Genomic DNA, 22,639 nt, shown 5'->3' with positions numbered 1-22,639 from the left:
TCTTTATTTTGTATGAACAAAATAAATACATAATTTTTAACGATACAATAGCCATGATTATTATTTTTAAAAAATTTTTGTTAAGCTTAACATTGACAAAAATTTAACACGAAACGACACACAATGGAGAAAAATTTCAACATGGGATAGGTTAATATATTTTTTCGTACATGATCAGTTATCTGAACAACCCCAGTCCTGAATTGTTTCGGATAATCAATGCTCTACTATAGTTTGCTAAATTTAGGGCAGGAGATTTTTCTCTTGAAGATAAGTCCATAGTAGCTTTAATCCAAAATGATCAGCATAGAACAACACAAGAGATAGTTGACACCTTAAAAATATCCCAAATATCCATTGTCAGACATTTGGCTAGCCTTGGATATACTTCCCATCAGTTAAGTGAATGAAACCTTATTGAGTGTGTTTCTGTTTCACTTTTAAAATGCAATGAAGATGATCCACCAGTGCTGCATCCTAAGGATGGTTCGCATTCCAGAAAAGTAATGATTTCAGTTTGGTTGGATTGGAAAGAGGTTCTTTATGACAAGCTTTTACGCAACAAACAAACAATTCCAATAAATATTGTTTCCAACAGGATAAATTGAAGGCTGCAGTGCATCAAAAATGTCCATAACTTGCAAATTGACAGGGAGTGATATTGCATCATGATAATACAAGACTGCACATATCATTGAACGTGCATCAAAAACTTCTAGACTTTAACTAGGATGTTTGAGTCACCCTCCATATTCTTTGGATATAGTTCCCTCAGATTATCATCTTTTTCATTTGTTGCGGAATAATTTAAACAGTATAGAATTTCAATCTTTAGAAAGTATCAAAAATCACATTGATAATTTCTTCAATCAAAAACTCACCCTATTTGACACAGATGGTGTAAGGTTATCAAACAACAGATTGAATACATTTGGAATAAATAAATAAATAACTTTTAATTCATAAATAGAATATTTTATTTCTCTGTAAAATTGAATGAACTTTCGGTTCAACCCTATACATTTTATATATAATAGTTTACTTTTTTTAAACGAAAACATATGAAATATAACTTATAAAATTAAAATATTACATAATATTTGTTAATTTTTGTATTTACTCTTGAACAGAATAGAAAATTACTAATTATATGATGATATTTCTGTTTCCATAGAAAATGCTTTGAAATTAATATTAAGTATTATTTCTAATATTACTAATTAATGAATTATAAATAGATCATTTAGTTATATATTTTATTGCTGTCAATTATTATTATTATTGTTTAATACATAACTTTGAGATAGTATATAGCATTCATATTTTAAATTTCAAAGAAATTTTAATTAATTGAAAATCTGTAGCAAATGATTGGTTCTCATTGTTTATTAATGTAAAAAAATAATAAACAATGATATGAAAATTAAAATTGATAAGAAATTTCATATATTTTTAATGCTTTTCCTCAAATTTATCAAAATGTACTAATTAATTTTATATAGTTCAGTTTGCTATTGGCACACCTCCAGGTGGAGGGCAAAGAAGAGGAACTATTCCATCATATGTTTCCAGATTTTCAAATCCCTCTTGGCGTCAAACTATTATGCCATCAGGTGAAATCATTTAATTAAAACATTTTATTTTTAAAATTAGAATTTGAAATTTAGATGAAATTTAGTGAATGTAAAATGCTTAAAAATGTAAAATACATTATGTAGGTAATCCACTTTCACCAGTTATTGGGTCTCCAAACAAAGAATTTATTAAAGATGATCCAAATCTTTTAGATTTGCAATATAAAACTGAAACTGTGTTAAATGGCTTAGACACACAAAAAAATGTGAATTCTTTATCTTATTCATTTCATATGTCATTTAATGGAAGGACAATGACTTTACCTGAAATTACTAATAAAGATTCTTGGAAAAGTATGTTATCTCTTATCTATAATAATAATAATAAATTTCACAGAATTTATAATTAATTTTTTTTAATTTTCCAGAAGAAAGTATTAAAGATACCTCAGAAAACACAGAATTGGATCTTCAAAGACGTGGTAGTGCTGGAAAATTAAAATCTGTGACAGGGTCCTCAGAAGGTTTGTTTTTTTATTTTTGAAAATAACCTAATTATATAATATGTATGTGAGAAGCTGGGGGTAGAGTCAATCTCTAAACCCCTTTTAATGGTGATGGTCTGGTGAAGATCGCTAACGTTGTCACTCAGGGCCGGATCATCGCATAGACAAATCAGACAAATGTCTAGGGCCCGGTTTTTAAAGGGCCCGGTCAAACTGTCTATTTTGAAAAGATTTGTAAATAAGATAGTTTACTTTTCTGTTGGACAACTGTATAATACTGGTAAAACTGATAAAATATGATATTATTTAAATATTAACCAAAAAGGTTAAATTAAACAAGTAAAACGGCAAAACCGTATTTGGGACACGACTATGTCTCGGAGACAATACTAAGCAGAATCACTTTGACGCTCAAGGCGGGTCTCGTTCTCATTATCCAATCTTCTTTGGTATCGCTGCTTTTGGGCGCGATCGTTCAAACTTCGCCGGCCACGACTACGAGATCGTCCACGATGCATTTTTGATGAAATTAACCTATCCAATTTCGAAATTTCTCTCCGTTGCAACCCGTCGGCCCGGGTTGAATTTTTGTCGATGCCTAACGAGAATTTCCCGTTTTTGAAAAAAATAATCGTGGCTATTGTATCGTTCGAAATTATTTTTTTATTTTGCACAAACAATATACAGTTTAACCCGATTATAACGTCATCGGATGTAACGACAACCCTAATATAATGTCAAATTTTTATCGGTNCACGATTTTAGTATACTAGATAACGTTAAAAAACCTACATGTAACGACATAACATTAATGTTATATGAAGCATTCCCAAATTTACAAAATTAGATTACAAATTTTATTTAACAAAGAAAATACTACGTGTTCAGTCCTAGAGTCAGAGTCCATTTCCTAGAACGACTGCGGGTGTTACTCTCACCACCTGACTTCGGTTTGCCTGTTTGTAGACAGAGTCGCCATTTTGTATTTTACTTTGACTCGGTATGGGTCCTCTGAGTACCTACAAGTCTGTGTTTTTTTTTTTATGCGCGCATGATTTGGGCATTTAATACTCTGTGCCAAATTGCAACTCCTGACATATACACCTTTATACCTCTAAGCTGGTAACACAGCAGGCAGTACGATTTTATAGACAACACATAGTCTTGTTGACAATTAATATTTTAAGGTAAATATTGTTATTGTACAACAACTTTTGTTAGACGTTTAATAAAACAAATTTCAATTTTTTAAATTTATAAACAAATTGTTCAAACTTTTCTAGAAAAACTAAAATTTATTGTTGTGTATTAAATATTTTTTATTAATAAAAATTTAAGATTTGTTTTAGTTTTTCACATTATTTAGTTTTGTTTTATTTATTGTTTTATATTTTTTGTGTGCTCTATTTCTTGTGAGCGAGGGGGCCCGGTAAGAAGAAAATGTCTAGGGCCCCAAAGTGGGTTAATCCGGCCCTGTTGTCACTGGATGGTTATTCTATAAATTGTCATTGGGATTGCAAGATCCTTTCGACATCAGGATCTGATACCAGTTAGGATAGTAAAAGTTTACGTCCTAACTCACGAATCATAAATAAATGTTGAGTAGGAAGGCTAGTTTGACTGTTGAGTGGGGAGGCACTGTGGGAAAGTTGATAGGGTATCTTCGATTGCCAGAAGTCCAATAAGGCCCACTTTAAGTAGTAAAACAGCTTAATGAGCTAAAGCAAGGAGTACATAGATGCTAAGCCTATATACAAATACACCATTAATCTTTGGTTGATAGTACAATTAAGATCGGCTTGATATCAACCATCCAAGCACTTATACTTTAAATTTGACTGGGTACCTATACTGAAATGAGAGAGAGAGAGAGAGTTTACATCTATTTTATCATACTTCTTGTTGGACTATTATTCATAGAGGACTGGGAAAATTGACCCTTATACAAATTACTACAAAAATATAGGTAATCCTTTGGGACTATAATTATGGCAATATGTCTAGATGAGCATATGGTTTCTAAGTATGTCCACCAGGATTATGGAGGGATGAACCATAACTTATGGGTTCCAAAAACCTCTCGCCTTATATCAGTATTCCATGTGGGAATTTAATCAATTACTACTACAGGTGATATAATAAAGAAAATTTGTTTTTTCTGAACTAACTCTCATTATTGTGTCGATTTTTTAAACACCAGTATAAAGTCCTATTAATGAGTAATGTCCAAGTAGACAATTAAAAATAAATAATCAGGTGACCGTTTGCCTGATAGCAATGACGTGTCAAAGGTGTCATAGCTGGCTGATTAAAACTAAACAAAGTCGATTTGAAGGTTTCATATTTCCTTCTTAGATGAAAGTTAAGTGTCAACTTTCTCATCTATCTGCAATAATTCGCAGGTCGATGTGACTTATCCACAATTACGTCTGTCCCACAGATGGTAAAAGGGAAAGTTTCTAAACTGTCCTTTCATTACAAGATTTTATATAATAACAGTCTCTAGATTCCCACATGTAAAAGAAACAAAATTTTGCACAAACACTTTATAGTTGCATTAATATGAACAATGCTAACAAATTTTAGGAGTACAAGTTGTAATCACATATGCAAAACATTTTTAATCCTGGTTATATTTCAAATTATCTTATTTTCTGATGTACCAACACAGGGTGCTGAAAGTTTAATTGTTGGTTCACATAGTGTATAAGTTGTTGGTAGGTGGACCACAAATATTTCATTTATTCCATATATACTAAAATAAGTTTATTTCTAACATTTATCAAATATGTTTGTTGGCCAGATTTGGTCTGGGTGCTAGGAGTTAACATATTTAAAAAGAACTATACTCTTAATTACACAACAATTTAAGATGGTTTTGAATTTTAAAGATCATGTAACAAATCAATAGCAATTGCAATGCTTAAGGGGAACTTCAAGCATTTCACATATCAAGCTTCTGACACTGCTGTATTTTAAGGCAAATACAGAAACCACTGATTTTCATATTTCCTATGCAATTTCATAATTCACATAAAGCAGTCATGTATTAGGATGAATGTGGGTGAATGGAGGAGGGAGATTTAGAGAGACAGGGTGGTCTGGAAGGAAGTTCTCAACACCATATTTATACTAAACATAAAGTATAAATGCAAATAAATTTAGTTATTATTATACAAGGAAAATATATAAGGAAAATAATACATACATAAATTCTGAGATCTCTAACAATTCTAACAATAATCTTTTAACACAATATTCTTATCAAACATACACTATTCATATTGAATATACTATTACTAACTTCTTTCTTAACAACTGAACCTGATTTTCGAGAGCGGGGTTTATAATTGGACATGCATAGATGGCCATGCACCTGTAAGTTACACGATGTCTTCAATGATGAGAAGTTCTTTCAAAGTTGGGATGAATCACTTCCACTAACAATGAATTTAAAGTTCCATTTTCTCATTAACTGTCCATTGTAATCCTAGTCAATAAGCAAGTGGATGTAGAGCCTCACTCTTGATGGATCTATCTTCCATGACAATAGGGCAACAACCTGAGTTGGATGATCTGGACTATGGTCACAACAAAAGTGACAACCTGAAAAGGTAGTTGCAATGACTGTATGAACTAGATGGCGGCAACCTGAATGAGCTTTGGTTGGTCCCTTTTAGTTTTTGGTCTGTTCTTGACTAATATCACTACCCAAAATGGCAATGTGGGATGAAGCTTCAATTGTTGACTAATCAGATCTTTTCTTCTCTTTCTTCCTGAGAGGTGACTAACTTTCACTGGACGGAGATTGTGTGAAAGGAAGCATTATCTGACTACTTCGTGACTGATTATTTTTTCTAAAATTTCTCTTTTATTCAATCTTTAAATGTTAAATATTTTAACAAAATCTAAAAACTGAAGCTTGGGATCTCACACTTAAATAATCTGTTGACTATTTTTTTAAAGGCAATCATGATCAAATGATCAAAAATCTTTATAAATGTACTGTTCATCACATTCCAAATTATAGTCTGAATATTTCTAGAATAATGTTGTTAGTAATTCCAGTTGAAAAATGTGAAATGTCACACTGAGTTCAGAAATATTAGATTACTAATCCAAATTTTTCCCATTCTAAGCAGTACTTTTCTATAAATACTGATGTTACTTCTAATTTAAAATTTTTAAACAACAAACAATATCCTGTTGTCAAACGGGCTAGTCTTAATAAAATTTAGCTTCTAATAATGCATTTGCACATTTCATATGTTTATGTACTGTGTCCTCCTAGTTATTGTGTGTATTCTTATCTGCTCATTTAAACTTTTTAATGAATATCTTTGTTCTATTGAGGATACCATTGTAAGTATACAAAATGAATTATTATGTTATACTATTTTATGTTAATTTCATATAAAGGTATTTTCATTAGTAATATAATTAATTTGATATATATGTATATTATATATTAAAAATATATTATTTGATTATAAACATATTAAATCTAAGATAAAAATTATAAAATTTTAATATAATTCTTTTATTTAATTTCAGTAAATCTTCCTTACAGCCATTATCATTCACATTGCTGGTTAGGAGGAATTTGGGATAATAGACATTCTTCCTGCGGAAAAGTTTATCAAAGTGCAAAATGTAATGGAATAATTGATCCGACGCCTCCTAGTCATTCTTATCTTTCATTTGGTACCTCACCTCAAAATCTTGATAGTCATATGTTATTTATTGCTCCAGAATTACCTGAAGAAACATTATTGGAGGTAATAATTTTATGAAATATATAGTTAGAAATATTATTTTGTTCCAAAATAATAATTATAGATTATTGTAAATGAATAAACAATAGCGACTATTAAATATATCTTTTATATAAATAAGTTTTCATTTAATAAAATTAATATCTTTATGTAAGAAATGCTGTTTTTTTGAAATGATATTGTCATTTATATTTTATTTGGTTAAATTAATAAAAGGCTATGTGATCTGAATTTATTCAGTGGCTAAATGAAATTGGAAATGAACTAGTTTAGCAGTTTCCAACTTTTTCGAGTTCATGTAACCCTTTTGTGAAAATGAGAAATTTCATACAGCCCAGTGTAATATGGGTTTATTTGCTTGGGAAATAATGGACTGAGAAGGTAAAGCTTTTGAACAATTGCTTGATCACCATTTAAATTGAAGAAAAAAAAAAAAAAATAATAATAATAATAATAAATTAAAGTATTTGAACACTTATTTTAGTAATACAGATGTGAGATTAATTGGTTTAAAATAATTAAACCTAGACCTTCATAACTGTATAAAATATTGTAAAGTCTAAAAAAATTTTTAGAAGTTTGTAGCTTTTAAAAACATGGATATGGAAAATTTTGAATTATCTAGGTATAAAACTGAAAAAGTTGTGATGGCTGCCAAAGGTAACTTTAAATTAGCCAATTTCTTACTGCATATCTCTTAGACGTGTGTATCCCAAATAAAGAAATGCTGAACTAGATTAATTTGTTCACAACTTAAATCTAGCATTTCAGAATAATGAAATTTTTTTATAATATATATTCAATTTTGGAAATATATACTTTTTGTTTTTAATGTAAAATTAATATCAGAGCATGAAAATTTATATCTTGATTATTGGGATGAAATTTTCAAACTGCAGACCTATATATTCCCACTGTCATCTATTTGTCCTTCGTTAATCTCAAGAATGGAGTTAGTTAGATGAAAATCGAGACCAGGTATGGAAGGTTAGGGGCCAGAAGCTTGATTAACTATATATGAACATTTGGTCTGGAACAGAAAATTTTGAATTGAAATCACTTGATTTCTCAGAGTGACCAGTATGATGTACAGGGGCAAGACTACTAAAATCAAGACCAGATATGGAAAGCTTAAGAGCCAGAGACCATGGGAAAGATATTTCTGCAGTAAAAAACTAACAGTTCAAAATTCGACCACCAGGTGAAATTGTATCACCTAAAAGGACAAAAAAAAATCAGAAACATTAAACTATTCAATCACAGTGTGTGTTTTATCATTAACATTAATTACATATTCAAAGCACATTACAGCCTGTTCAACATTAATGTGAAGAAAAAGTCTCCAGGAATTTCAGCAAAATAGTATGTAATGCTAGCTTTTAATTCTGGCAGTCCTAATCCATCATCCATAAAACACAATCTTTTAGGAATCTCCACAACAAGAAATCACAGGGATTCAAGTCTGGTGAATGAGGAAGCCAGGTATCCTGAAAAGCTCTGGATATTACATGATCCTCACCAAAGTTTGAACAAAGCAGTTCCTTGACTTGTCATCCACTGAGGGGAGTTGCTCCATCCTGCATGAATACATCAGACTATAAGCATTGCCGTTCCTGTAAGGCAGGAATGACTTGCAGTTGAAAGAGTTTACAGTAAAGCACACTCATGACAGAGCATCTTTTAGGGCCTTCCGAAATGAGATTTTCAAAGAAAAATGGCCCAAGAATAAAATCAGTAAGTAAATCCACATCATGTAGTCACGTAATCAGAATGCAGTGACTGTTGCTGCACAATGTTGGGCTGTGAAAAACCCCATATGTGATGGTTCTGATTATTCACTGCTTTATCTAATGAAAAGTGCACCTGATCACAGAATTTTTCAAGGCCATGCATCATCAACAGCCATTCTTGCCAAAACTCAGAAAGCAAAATTGATGCATTTTTTGCAGGTCTTCAGTTACAGCTTTTGCACAATGTGGATCTTATACAGATACCATTTAAAATGGACCACAGAACTTTTTGTACTATCGGTCAAGGGATGGGCAACTTGTGACACTGCTCAAGCACTTTTTAAGGAATATTATGAACTGGAGGCTCTGTCAACCACAGCAACTTCTTTGATAATTTATTTAACAATCTTTTCAGCCCTCTTCCTTGCAGCATGCCCAAGTCGCCAGTCTATTCAAATTTTATAATCATGTTTTTCAAACCATTCTTTGACATGGGCTCTTTTTGCAATCCTCTTAAACCTTGATATTCTTGCAGTGTAGCTAAGCCATTGCTGCCATTCTGATAAAACAGTTTTACTAGCAAAGCTCAGTCTTTCTTCTGTAAGGGCATGATTAATGATAACGTAAAGGCATGTAGAACGATTTTTCTGGCTTTGAATGCTGTCCTTTTTAGTAGGTTTGCCTACTTTGCATAAGTGCCATCTGGTGGTGTTTTTTTATTGCAGAAATCTCTTCCCCGTGGTCTATGTAACATATATACCAAGTTTCAATACGAATGAACTCTAGAGGGGTCTGAGTAGGGTCAGTTTAATTATAATCTGATGTATTTACAAGTACAGGGTAGTTAACTTAAATGAAATTAACTTGTATACATCAATAGAATGAAATGTAGAAATAAGAATTTCCAGTATTGTCTTAAATCCTGTAAATTAAAATTCATTAAAGATTATGAATTTGGTTAAGTTATTAATTTTAGTATTTGCTTACATTATTTTATAATAAAATGAGTTATGCATCTTGAGTTAGGTTTAATTTATACTTTCTATTGTACAATATAAGTTAAAATTGGAAAATAATTCATCTTTTCTTTTATTATCTTTTCAGAAAGAACATAATGAAACATTAGCAAAATTAAATTTTGTTCTTGCATTGGTTGATTGTATTTTAGACTTGGCACGTTCTAGATCAACTCCTATTTCGGCTCTCACAGACTCCTATGTTCGTAAAGAGGTTAACCTAATTTCTCTTTTTTATATTTACAATTTATATGACTGTTTAATAGAAACAAATGTGAATATAAAGTTAAAATAATCTAGCAGTTTGGTTCATTAAAAAAATTTTTTTAGTCTATATTAAAATTCCATGATTACCTGTAAATAATGTAAAAAAATGTCTAAAAGAAGATTGTTCCATTTTGAATTGATGTTTTTTTATGGATATTTTTATGTTGTACATCAATTTAAATATATACAAGTAATTATGATATAAAATTTATTATTACTATATTATGGCTAGAATTGATTAAATTAAGTATAGTCTATAAAAATAAGCTGATGTATAATTCAGCTGAGTTTATTTTTATTCCAGATGGATTGCTAAAAAGATTTAATTACATAAATTGTAATATTTGAATTGTAATTATAAAATTTGAGGAATTTTATACAGGTTAATTGTATAAAATTCCTCAAATTTTCATGTGTGTAGTAATATGAAACTTATAAAAATACGAAAAGATGCTCAAAATATTTTAAAATCATAAAATCATTTTTGTTTACGATTACTAATAATTACAAGAATAACAACACAAATCACTATACACACCCAGGAACCATGCTAACTCAGACAACTCACACAATGTCTTAGATATAGTTGTGCAAAATACCTACAACAAAAACTGAAAATAAATAAATAAATAAATACTCAAAACAGCCACAAATAAAACATCTGTGAAGAATGGATGAGGTACTTATTCTGTCAGTAGTTCTTTCTTCACAGGTATCATACCACATATACTACACAAAAGTCTTGGAACATTAGGGCTTCACAACAATACATATATCACATTACAATGGGCTGCTGTTCTAAATACTGTACATATCACATAATCAGGAAATTCTTAAACAGATATATAAACAAACAGCATGTAAACAAAACATTTGTTTTTTCTGTAATTATGCCTTGACTTTGGTTCAGTATAGCACTGGACAGAAGTGTATATATACTGTGTATATACACTCCACTATAATGATGACTTATTTTTTTACACTAAAATCTAATATTTCTTAGAGAAAATCATAATATGTTATTTTAATGTTCATGAATACAATATATTATACAATGATGAAATTCATTATACTAATTCACACTTGATTTCAGAAAGAATGTAATGGTATTCATTATAGATCAAATTCATTCAAAAATTGTTTGAGAAATTTATGTAGTTATTTTGAAATAATTAAGTCTCTTCAGAAATTTTTATATTATTGATTTTGTTGAAGTTTGAGTGAAATTTTCTCATAGTTTCAAATGAGTATATTTTAAATTAACACTTCATTAAAAATATATGCTTTGTCATTTTTTTCCAACATAAAAATTATTATAATAGCTGTTGTGCAATAAAAAAAACTCCTCAGTAATATACCATAATAATAATAACTAGCTATTTTAAATAATCAACATATTTTTTCTGTAAGAACATTGTATACTTGCTTGTTTAATACTTAAAATGATAATCCATGGAAGTTTGAACAATTCTTTCTGTATTGATTAAATGAACAGTAAATTTAGGTAAATTAAAAATTATAATAAAATAATAATTATTAGCATAAAATAAACAAGAACATATAATTCATTTTAAATAATGGAATTAAAAAATATATATATACAACTTTTAATTATTTATATTGTTCTTCAGCAAAGTAGTGAATATCTTATCTTAAAAAAAGAAAGTGACATTCAGATTTTAAAGATTAATTTTCTTTGTTATTTTCAGATTTTATTAGAACAGTTCTCCATTATTAGTGAAGGCTGCAGACGGGCAGAACAATTAGTTTTGTATATGCGAGCCCTTCATTTGCTGTCCTCTTCCCTGCAATTATCGAGGGAAGAGGTTCATGCAGGTCGTCTGCAGCCATCAACATCAGTTAAAAATGGTATGTTTATATAATAATTAAATTAGTATATTTTATATAAATTTATTAAAAGTTACTTTTTAATATAATTTAATTAATATATACTCTGATTAATGTAGTTTAATTACAATGCAGGATTATAAGTATTAGACTGATCACTCTCAGATGCATTACTATCAAACATTGGATGTAATATATATACATGAAAATTACTTGTTATTTCAATATCTACTGATTTCTTGGGTCCAAAAGCAATCTGTTTTCATGACCTAAAATCACACCTTTTTAGAATAAAACATAGAAGTGGAACCTAGGGCTTTTTTAGTGACCCAGAATATGCAAAAGTTCATTCACATCCATGAAATACATTTCTGAGTCTCTTTTTATAAGCTTATTTTTAACAGTAATCATAATCCTGTATGTTATCCTTACGTAAAGCATTGTGAACGTTCTCTAACTTAAAGGTCTTTATACAATGGTATGAATAGCCCAAGTATCTTCAGGAGTTTTTGTACAGGGTATAGATACAAACATTGAACTATATTTTCTTGCTTCTGCTACATAATAACTAAGTGCAGTTGCACTGGCATGGCATATAGGTAAATTGATAGTGAATGAAAATAATTTTTCAGCATATTGGTAGGAAAATTGATTTTTATACTGGTAGTGAAAATGTTAAAATACTCAAAGGAGAAGCAGCTGGACACCATCAAAATACAAGTGTAAAACTCTTTGAAGCTTCTCTGCATGGCTTTGTGCACTCATGGCCATGTTTGCCTTTTGCAAGCTGTTTGGGATGCATGGTGTTCAAACTAATGAAAGCTTACTAACAATTACCTTTATTCTAATACAAATGGATTTAGTTGTTATGTAGCAGAAATGAGATAAAATCTTGTTCAATGTTTGTGGCTATATTCTGCATATTCAAAAACTAATTTAATAATTTTTGACATCATTGATTACAGCATTAAGAATAGTTTTGAGCTAATTATGTGTATGTACAGAATATGTGAATATAAACTGTGACTTTAGAAACAAGTCATGAGCTTTTTGTTGCCTCATATCACAACTCTAAGATAAAACCTCTGCTCCACCAAGTGGCACTATGCTTGTGCTTGTAACTGAAGTTCAAAAATTTAAATATAGTTATAAAATAATCCTCAAGTATTTACTAGACTTCTCAGAAAAAACATGGGTCCAAAAGTTAATATGGATTAGTGTGTTGCTTAAAATAGGAAAAAAATAAATTGCTTACTTTTTTGTGGTCCTACCTTCCAGAACTATTTCAACTGGTCTCAAATTATTACAGAAGAAATTTGAAGTTGATATATTAATATTTAAAGGTAGCTTAATGATCACAAAGTTTATAAAATGAGCAATTTATGACAAATGTAAACATACAAGACCTGTTTTGGTAAACCAGACTTGTTTCACTTTTTTGAACAATTAGACAAATTAAATAGTCATGTAGACTCTACAATATTCAAAAACTTGATGGATTACAAACCAAAAATGCAACGAAAAAATTTTTAAACATCACAATTCATAAAATTGGAAATTTTCAATACAATGTTCAATGCAACTTTATCTATTTATTTTGGTAGAGGCAGAGTGTTTCTCTTTTTTGCTGTCTGGATAAGCTTGGCAGTGCTGTTGACAACTTGCAGCAAATACTGAAGTTGTAATTCATCTTGAGTCTTTAGACCACTGAATTCCTAGATGAGTGTGACCATGCATTCTGCATGATCATTAACAACTTTAATGGCATGTACTGACTCTACAGCCTTTTGGTAGTCCTCTCTATCTTTCCACAGGTCAGGATCTGCAGTGAGAAATGTATCTGGAAGTTCTATTAATTCAAACAAAGTCTGTGACTTTGCATATATAAAATACTCAAGATTTTTTCTCATGAATGTGTCCAGTCAACACTGATTCGCTTAGTGTGACCCTGTTCAGTGTTGTCATAATTTTGTATTGCTGTAATCATTAGCCTCTTTGTAGCAGAACTTACATGGTTGTTGAAAAAAGCTAAAGCGACCAAATCTGGCGACAAATACCATAAGTGTTTATAAAATTTGAGAGATGCTGCCTTGGATATTGTCATGTTGATTGCCAAGTATTCAAAAAGTGATTTCAGAAGTTGAAGGTCATTTTTAGGAGCACTGGCTGCCAAAGGAGCTGAAATCCAGGCTTTCAAGTACATATGTGCAACAAAGACACACACATCCTGTAGTACCTTCTCTTCTTATTTTGTTAAGTGGAACTGGACCCTAAACATCCACACCTTCAAACAGTAAATTATCTTTGAGAGCCAGCATGCATGATGCATGATTCCAAGTGCCATAAATCAGATCACCCTCTGTGGGATTGAACCAAGAAAGATAATAACAAGTTCAGTGAATTCTCTATAGTCATCTCTTGGCTGACTGTTTTCCAGATAGTTGTTTGCAAACTCAACAACACCATCTTTGATGTCTTGCACTGATCTTGATACTGTGCTATTTGTAAATCCTGTCTCATATTTCTGTTGATCAGTTAACTGCCAATGATGTTGAAATCCTTAAAGAGTGGAACTTCCAGTGATGTGGATCTTGTAAGACTTCAAACATTGCACCAATGATCAGCTCCATTACATGATGCCTGCATGCTAGTGATAGCAACTCCTTATCTAGCTTCTGTTCTAGGAGGACACAGGTGCCAGCAAATCCGGCCAGTGTTGGAGCTTATTGTATCAAAAAACCATACAAGCCAAATAGCCAATAGGTGCTGATGTAAGCAGTATGAGCCATTGAGTCAGCCTCAACTAGAAACAGGGAAAAGCATTTGCAGCAAGACTTGATGATGTCAGCAAAATAATGATCATGAGTCATGACAGAAATTAATTTTGTGGGAATGTAATGTAACTAATCTGTGATTAATTTAATCGTTTATTTATTGAAATGACCAACTATAGTTTTACAAACTGTTGTACTAAAATGGATACATTGTGGTTCAAGCTTGTGATTGCCCTATGCTCATCCTTACTATTTGGAATCTATAAAACTTCAGTGACTTTGAGCTACCAGTAAATATTCACCAGTGGAGTAGATTTTTGGCACAAATTTTTTTCTATATATATTTGAACAGAAATAGAGGGTAGGATATTCACATTTATAAATTGTGAAAATAAGTTCCATATTAATATTGTGGATTTAGAAGAACATGTTTTGAACTTCTCCAAAAATGATCTAATTATTAGGGAGACCAAGAACACACTTCAAAGAGGTAGGTAATATAATCAGTGGAGTTAGTCACTGTTTTAGCATATTGTCACAGACCATTTACACTATTGAAAAACTACCAAAAGAAAATAAATGATCCATGTGCTGAGCAAAGCTTGAAAACGTGATCCCCAAAGAAAATCCTCCTAGTCAAAGAAATGATGAAGCAGTTGAATATGAATGTTTTTATTGTTAACCACTTGATCCATAACAAACATAAACTGGGCCAGGTAACAAGATGGACAATTAAAGTTTATAAGCACACAAAATTATTATATATTTCAGTAATTATGTTTTGCTGAAAAATTTATACATATTTTTATTTTAAGAAAAATTGCCACAAAAGTAAACAATAGAATGATTTAGTTATTGTAAATTCCTATTACAGTAGTGTGTTTTAATTATCTGAAATAATCAGATCAGGACACCTTCGATCACACTTAGTATGGAAAGAATAAAAATATATCTTGTATAAAGTAAAATTATTAATTTATTTAATTTTTAGTTTTAGTACAATAACAAGAAAAGGGTTAAGGCAGGGGTGGCCAACCTTTTGCATACCATGCGCCAATTTTTTGACAGACGAGTTCAAATGCGCCATATAACTCGAACACTTTTTATACAGTCTTACGTTCAATGTTAGGGGTTGATAAATAGCGATAAGAATAAATCTGCTTCGCTTAGGAAAGAAAAGGGAATAACTTAATCACGCAGTTGAATTAATTAATTTTTGACAGTTTATTGAAGCACCAATTTACAATAGTCAACAATGATCTCCTGTACGAGAGGGTGATTGCTTCATGATGGTGCTATTGCTGCCAGAGTCTCGTTTGGTGAAGATTACTCTGCACCACAATTATTGGCACTGAGAACGATATCAGCTTGGAATAACTTTAATCACAATAAATGTTTTCGGCCATTTACACGCCTGTAAACTGATCGGAAATAAAGATCGCAAGACTCAAAATACATGCATACATTGTAATTTACTATGTGGAGAACACGCATTTTATATGCAAAATAGACCGTAACGAATTGTGCAACAAATGAACTTGCCAAGACAGACTATAAAAAATTTATTTTTCTATATAATATTCTTAATCGCAAAAAAGCCAAATCTGGCAATTTTGCTTAGAACTAACTGAAGCGCCACTTGTAATCGTCCAATGCGCCACGTTTTGGCCACCCCTGGGTTAAGGTATGAAGAATACATATGAATGATAAGAAATAATGAAAAAATTGTCAAAAACAAACATTTTCTATGTATAGTAAAATTAATATTAAATAAAAGTACAGTTCTTAATTAAAAGTTTTTAGTACTTATTTTAGTTTGTTTTAGGTAGTTTTTCAATTTGAACTTTGCTAAATTGATGGCTCACTTGATCATCATGAAAGTTTAGAAATGCAATCAAACATTTTTAATCGTGTCAATGATATGTTATAAACCATTGAGTCATTAATCATGCTTTTCTATTTGTACTGTAATAAATAAACCCTAGCACAAATATTGTTAAAGAAATAGTTCAATAGTGAGCCTATGGAAGATCACTGACAATCATTATGTGAAAACTCCATAATGTTTGGAATTGGTATTCTTCAAAGTCATCTTTGTTTTATTTTATTGGTTAATTGATACTCTTAATTATTTAAAGTATAGCAAATGATTTTTTTTAAATAAATAAAAACTCTCTCTTTTCAGTCTTGCAAATCTTGAAAGAGCATTTCCATCATTGTTTAACAATGTGCAAATCTTTAAATACACAAAGTATACTTCATGCGTCTGGAGTAGATCCAACATCATCAAATATCAGTGCTGATCGTCTTATTTATAATTATGCCATTGACATGGTAGGTTTGTTTTCTTAATTATACCTAATGTTAAATTATTATTTCATTATGTAGAAAAGCTAATGTTTAAAGTAGAAATCTGTCAAGAAAAATATCTCTAAAATTTATCAAATTTGATTCTTAATAAAATGCCAAATAAAAATAATAGGGTCTTTAAACTGATTACTTATAACATTTTTTAGACTTAAGTCTTCTTTAAAAGATTATTTTGTCAAACTGCTAATAAAAGGCAATGTCAAAATGTTTTGTACGGACAAAAATAATCAAAATACTATGTAGATATTGGCTTTATAATTGTTTAAAATCCTATCTGGGCACTTGTATTTTTATAGTTTCTATTTACATATCTTTTACAGCTTAGAAAACTGGGGAAAACGAAATCTTTAATAGGTGGCCTGATGGCGGACAAAACTTTCTGTACACGTGAAATTATTTTTGTATTTAATATTTAGTTGCATTGAAGCAATGCTTAATAATTTTCACAATTCTTTGGGGTAACATATTGACTTATTTTTTTGGTAACAGTAAGAGGAAATTTGTCCCAGTCCTGTCTTAAATATTCCTTCAAAGACTCATTGCTGACAGCTGTTTCTGGAGTCAGTACTTCACACAATGTTCTTAGTGCCATCAAAAATATCCAGCAGAGTTCCTAGCAAGTCGTGGAAATAGTTTGATCTGTTTGGTTTGGAACCATTGGGTTGTTGTCAGCTTTGCTGTGTGGTACTTGGTATTGTCTTGTAATCATGGATGGCAATTTCAACAATACAATTTTTGTTGTGATGATTGCAAATGCTCCTCCAAAATTACAATATATCTTGATGCTGTAATGATGCCTTCATAAAAATGTAAACTACCAACTCCAGATGTTGACCACATACTTACAGAAGATGGTTTTTGAGTTGTGTAGATGAAGCACTGAATTGTTTGCCTCATCTTTTATGTGGATGACTCTGGGATCTATTTTCCCCAAAAAAATTCAAAATGAAGATTCATTGTGCCATAATATACATTCCCAGTTACAAATGGTCCACTTTTTCATCTAATGAGCCCATTGAGATTCATTAGGAAAATTTTTTTTTCTTAGCTTTATAAAAACCATACTTTAATCTTTGGACATATCTTTTCATTATATGTTTAGTCAGATTTATTTAGGTGTTCTTTGGCCCAAACAACTAGATCTAGTGATGCAGCAATTTGTTTTTTCACAATGTATCTTTGCAGATGTGTTTTGCCAACAACTATTTTTGTCGAGTCAATTTCTTTGGGCAAATTCTACCATTTTCATTATGTGGTTGATTACATGTTGTACTGTAGACTTGGCTAGGTGTAGTTGTTTTGCTATATTCCCCAAACTTTTGTCATTTTCTCTTTTTAATAATTTTACATAATCTGCACTAATTAATTTTTTACTTGGTATTTTGAAGTGTTTGTCAGCAACAAACACTTCAAATGTCCACATCTTTATATTCCATATTCCATTTAAGTGCAGTCCAATTTGCATATCTGCATTATTTTTTATTAACTATTATTTAGAAAACATAAAACCTACCTCTGGTTTCAAATGTTTTTGTAAGTTTATATTAATAAAATAATTCAAGGTGTTTCTATATTGCAAAATATATTGGTACAAGCGATTATTTATTGTGACATCATCACAATGCCAGAGCATAAACCTCATTGAAGATGGAGTTTGAATTGACCTAAAAACAATGAGCAATTATTTATTGTGACATCATCACAATGCCAGGCTGCAGTTTTATTTTTAATTTATTTAATTTATAGGATCTCTATCTCAAATTAGTAGTGGCTTGCCCCTGTGCATTATACTTTTCCTTTAACAATATTCATGCTAGTCATTAACACCTTTTAGGATAAATTTTTTTAATTGAAATAATGTGACTTTTGGTTTGCATTGAAAGTTTGTATTAGGGGCAGTCAAATGAAAACGAGACAGATGGGAAAAAAGTATGTAAACTGTTTATTATTTCAAAAGTAATTGCCATAACTGTTAATACATTTATCCCACTGTGAGACAAGATGGTCAATGCCTTCATAGAAAAATGTTTGTGCCTACAGACCCATGATTGTACCCAGGCGTGCACCTTTTCGTCCAAAGCAAATTGACAGCCACGAATGTCTTTCTTTGGGGCTTCAAAAATATGGAAATCACATGGGGAGAAATCAAAACTGTATGGAGGATATGTATGGACTATGCTGCAGAAGTTCCCAGTGAAACTTCTGCAGCATAGTCAAAACAACTTTGGTAAAATGTGGGTGGGCATTATCCTGAAACAGAATGATGCTGTCTGTCAACATTCCTGGATGTTTGGATTTGATGGCACACTTCAATTTTTGCAAAGTTTCTATGTACCGCTGTGTGTTAATTGTGGCGCCGTGTTCCAGAAAGTCAACAAGCAGCGGACCTCCATAGTGATGTTGGACACACACATGACTCACTAACCTCACTTTGAGCATGCCTAACAGACAAATGGCACAGCAGTGAACATTCTCGCTATTCCTTCCTGATTCCCAATAGAGGGCACTTCTACATACACACCTACCTGCATTACCAACTTCCGTGCCACACTTGTTATAGAGTCTGTCTCGTTTTCATTTGACTGCCCCTAATATATAGTTAATAGGGGCTACCTGTCCCTAATATTTCCAAATCTGGTCTCGTCTTTCATCTATCTAATTCTATTCAAGATTAAAGAAAGACAGATAGATGGACAACAGTGGGAATTTATAGGTCTACGTTTTTTTCAAATTGCAGTCCAAAAATAACAAATGCTATTTTACATAATCTTCTGCCATTTGTAATATTTTAAAGCCCATATTTATATGGTGTTTCAGTTATTTTTGTCTGCTTGAAACATTTTGGCATTTCAAGTAAGTAAAAAATACAAAGGCAATCACAATCTCAAAACAAGTTAGTTTGCTTCCTACAAAAAATGAACGATTGAGTCTTTAATCTGCTTTTGTAAGCTGCAAATAAAATCTATTATTATTTATTATTAAAAATTGGCAATAGAATACACATAAAATACTTGTTGAATTCTGAAAGTGCTTTTTATGTCCTTGGAAAGAATACAAAACAAAGAAATTAAACATATATTGTATCAATAGTTTTTGATGTAATGCTGCTAATTTCAGTTTTAGAATAAAAACTCCTTCATTTTTTTGTGTGCACCCTCTAGAGGGGATGTATAATCTCATGTAAACCAGCATACCATTTTTTACCATGTGGAAATATCTGATTTCATGGTCTGCAAAAATATAGTACTAAGATCAGACTGACAAAGTCCAATTTCATCATAAAACAAACATAAGACAAGTCAGGATATATCTGTAATTCCAATCTAATACGAATACAAAAACAACACAAAAACTGATGATAAAATATAAAGAATGTAGAAAAAATAAAAAAGTACAGTTGTCCCTTGATAATCTGACAGGTATGGGACCAAAGGTGTGTCAGATTACCAAAAGTGTCCGGATTACCGAAAATAATTACATATTTCGCATTGTTTTGCTAGCAGTAACTTACAATATTCTCTACTCCAACTGTTCGAACAGAACTGCTCACATAAAACACGAAATGTGTGTCATCGTGTAAAAATTGGATGGGGAGATTCACATCGCGACATGCTTCTGTGCAAGCAGACACGTAACGGGGACNAATTCAGTTCACTGACATAATATAATTCGCCAAATAGTAAATTATATTACAGACAGACTTTTGTTTTGATGTTTTATCGTGTTTATAAAATTTGCAAGAAATATATATATATATATATATATTTATTATATATTAGTATTTGATCATAATTTTGTCACAAAAATAAAATTAAAAATTGATATGTTATAACAAAATAATAATGGCAATAAATCTAATTTAGTAATCAAAAATAAACAACAATCATTATTTATTTTTATCTAGTGTCAGTCCGCAGCACTTGAAGAACTTTTCGGAAATCCAGAAGAAGTAAATAAATTTTTGATTTTTTTATTACTACTTTTTATTCTAAACGTATTCAATATGTTTTCTTATTCTAGTGTTTTCGTCGTTATCAAACAGCCCAGATACTATTACATAGCCTCGCCCAACAAGTAATCTATGAAAATGATAAAAAGCTCTTAGGAAAATGTAAGTTTCTAAATCTTCTCATAAAGTACAAAATTTCTGTAAGTTTACAATGTATAATTAATTTACACGAATATTGTTTTTAATAGATAAAATGGCAGTTGAAAAACGACTCTACGTTCTTCAGAGTCAAGGATATATCTATGCTTACAATACTATCTAGTTTTTATTTAAATAAACTCACAAATATTTAAAAAAATTAAGTTATTTTCTTTTTAGTACAAAAACATTTACATGTTTTTAACATGGTTATCTGTACCAACAAAATCAAAAGTTTATTTTCCCATTATCACATCCAGCATTTTTTCCATGTAAAATATAGTCACTTTATATACCATTTTCAAAGATTTGAAAATTACATATAGGAGGAAATATATTGTAAATTTAGCTTCTAATCTTTTGTAGTTTATGTAATATGTGTAGATTATAAGAAAAACAAAAATTAATTAATATAAGTATAGGAATAGAATGTTGAGAAAATTAAAAAGAAAAAAATATTGTAAATCTCTTTGAGAAATATGATGATTGTGCCTTGATGGTTTAACCATCTTTCTGAATGATTTGGCAAAGGAAGGAAACTAATTTACTTTTATCAATAATAAATTTCTATCAATTCAAAAAAAATTAAGCAGTATCATTTATTTAAGAATAAGAATTTCATATCTCAATACGGTTTAAAATAACACATTTTATTTATAATATATTTAAATTTTTTTTATTGACCAGTTGTGTAATTGATACTTAAAATTCTTTCTTCTATTTTTAGTGATTTGTTTATATATATATATATAATGTTATATTTATAAGATATTTAATTTATAATTGTACAGAAATATTTACAAATGTATAATTGATAAAATATTTTATTTGTATGTATGCATTTAAACAGTGATTGTGATGCATTTATCTATATTGTCTTTGGAAGAAAATTGTATATCTTCTATCAGTATCTCTGTATTTTTCTTAACTCAAACTTAATAAACAGCATAATGGATGAAAAGGTTATAAAAAAAAATAAATACCAAGTATAAATGTCTGTATGAACATTTTATGTTAATTCACATAATTGTTCTCGTTTTGGTATTCATTGTTGTATATAATTCATACATTTATGACACTAACTAAACTATAGGTTTTTGTATTATAGATTGTAAAATATGTATTTATTTGTTGTAGTTTTCTATTTTAGGAAATATTTACAGATGCAAGATGTTTCTTAGAGAACTAAACTCATAATTCCAGTTGTTAAATCATTAAGGAATTCATTCTGTTTCTCTAGTCAAAATAGCACTTTCAACTGCAAATCTACATAATAATGCAAAAATTTTAACATTACAAATAAACCAGTTAAAAATCATTTTTCTACTTGAAATAGTTTTTAGAAATATAAAATTAGTAATTTTATCAAGTGTAAATACAATTTTTTCCTATAAATAATTCTGTAGTTAGTCAAAGCAACTCTTTAAATTACAAGAGATTGGTTCTTCTAGAATCATCTTGTATTAATAAAAAAAAGAAATTTGTAAGCAGATTCTGTATTTTGTTAGTGTGTGCATGTGGTTCTATTTATGGAAGTATTTTATTTAAAAGGTTGCATGTGATTAGCAATGAATAAGGACTGTACATAATGATTTGGAATATATGCAGAGTATTGTGTGATTAAGATTAATT

The 22,639-nt window shown here is 30.2% G+C and overlaps 1 protein-coding gene across 1 annotated transcript in view; it reads left to right on the top strand.

Annotated features, from left to right (window-relative positions):
- The window catches only part of LOC111622333 (serine/threonine-protein kinase ULK2-like), a 66,251-nt gene extending 44,248 nt beyond the window's left edge, over positions 1 to 22,003 (top strand). Inside the window, exons 15-24 of the mRNA XM_023364694.1 lie at positions 1,503 to 1,613; positions 1,719 to 1,928; positions 2,003 to 2,098; positions 6,635 to 6,858; positions 9,690 to 9,815; positions 11,578 to 11,737; positions 16,676 to 16,824; positions 20,765 to 20,809; positions 20,881 to 20,971; positions 21,058 to 22,003. Of these exons, the coding sequence (XP_023220462.1) occupies positions 1,503 to 1,613; positions 1,719 to 1,928; positions 2,003 to 2,098; positions 6,635 to 6,858; positions 9,690 to 9,815; positions 11,578 to 11,737; positions 16,676 to 16,824; positions 20,765 to 20,809; positions 20,881 to 20,971; positions 21,058 to 21,131 (1,286 nt within the window). The 3' untranslated portion in view covers positions 21,132 to 22,003. The remainder of the gene's footprint in view (positions 1 to 1,502; positions 1,614 to 1,718; positions 1,929 to 2,002; positions 2,099 to 6,634; positions 6,859 to 9,689; positions 9,816 to 11,577; positions 11,738 to 16,675; positions 16,825 to 20,764; positions 20,810 to 20,880; positions 20,972 to 21,057) is intronic.
- The last annotated feature ends 636 nt before the right edge of the window (positions 22,004 to 22,639 follow it).

Source organism: Centruroides sculpturatus, unplaced genomic scaffold (genome assembly GCF_000671375.1).
Source record: "Centruroides sculpturatus isolate CEXI.00-Female unplaced genomic scaffold, Cexi_2.0 scaffold276, whole genome shotgun sequence".
Taxonomy (NCBI): Eukaryota; Metazoa; Arthropoda; class Arachnida; order Scorpiones; family Buthidae; genus Centruroides; species Centruroides sculpturatus.
Note: the sequence above shows the minus strand (reverse complement) of the source record. Positions and strands in the feature narration are given on the sequence as shown.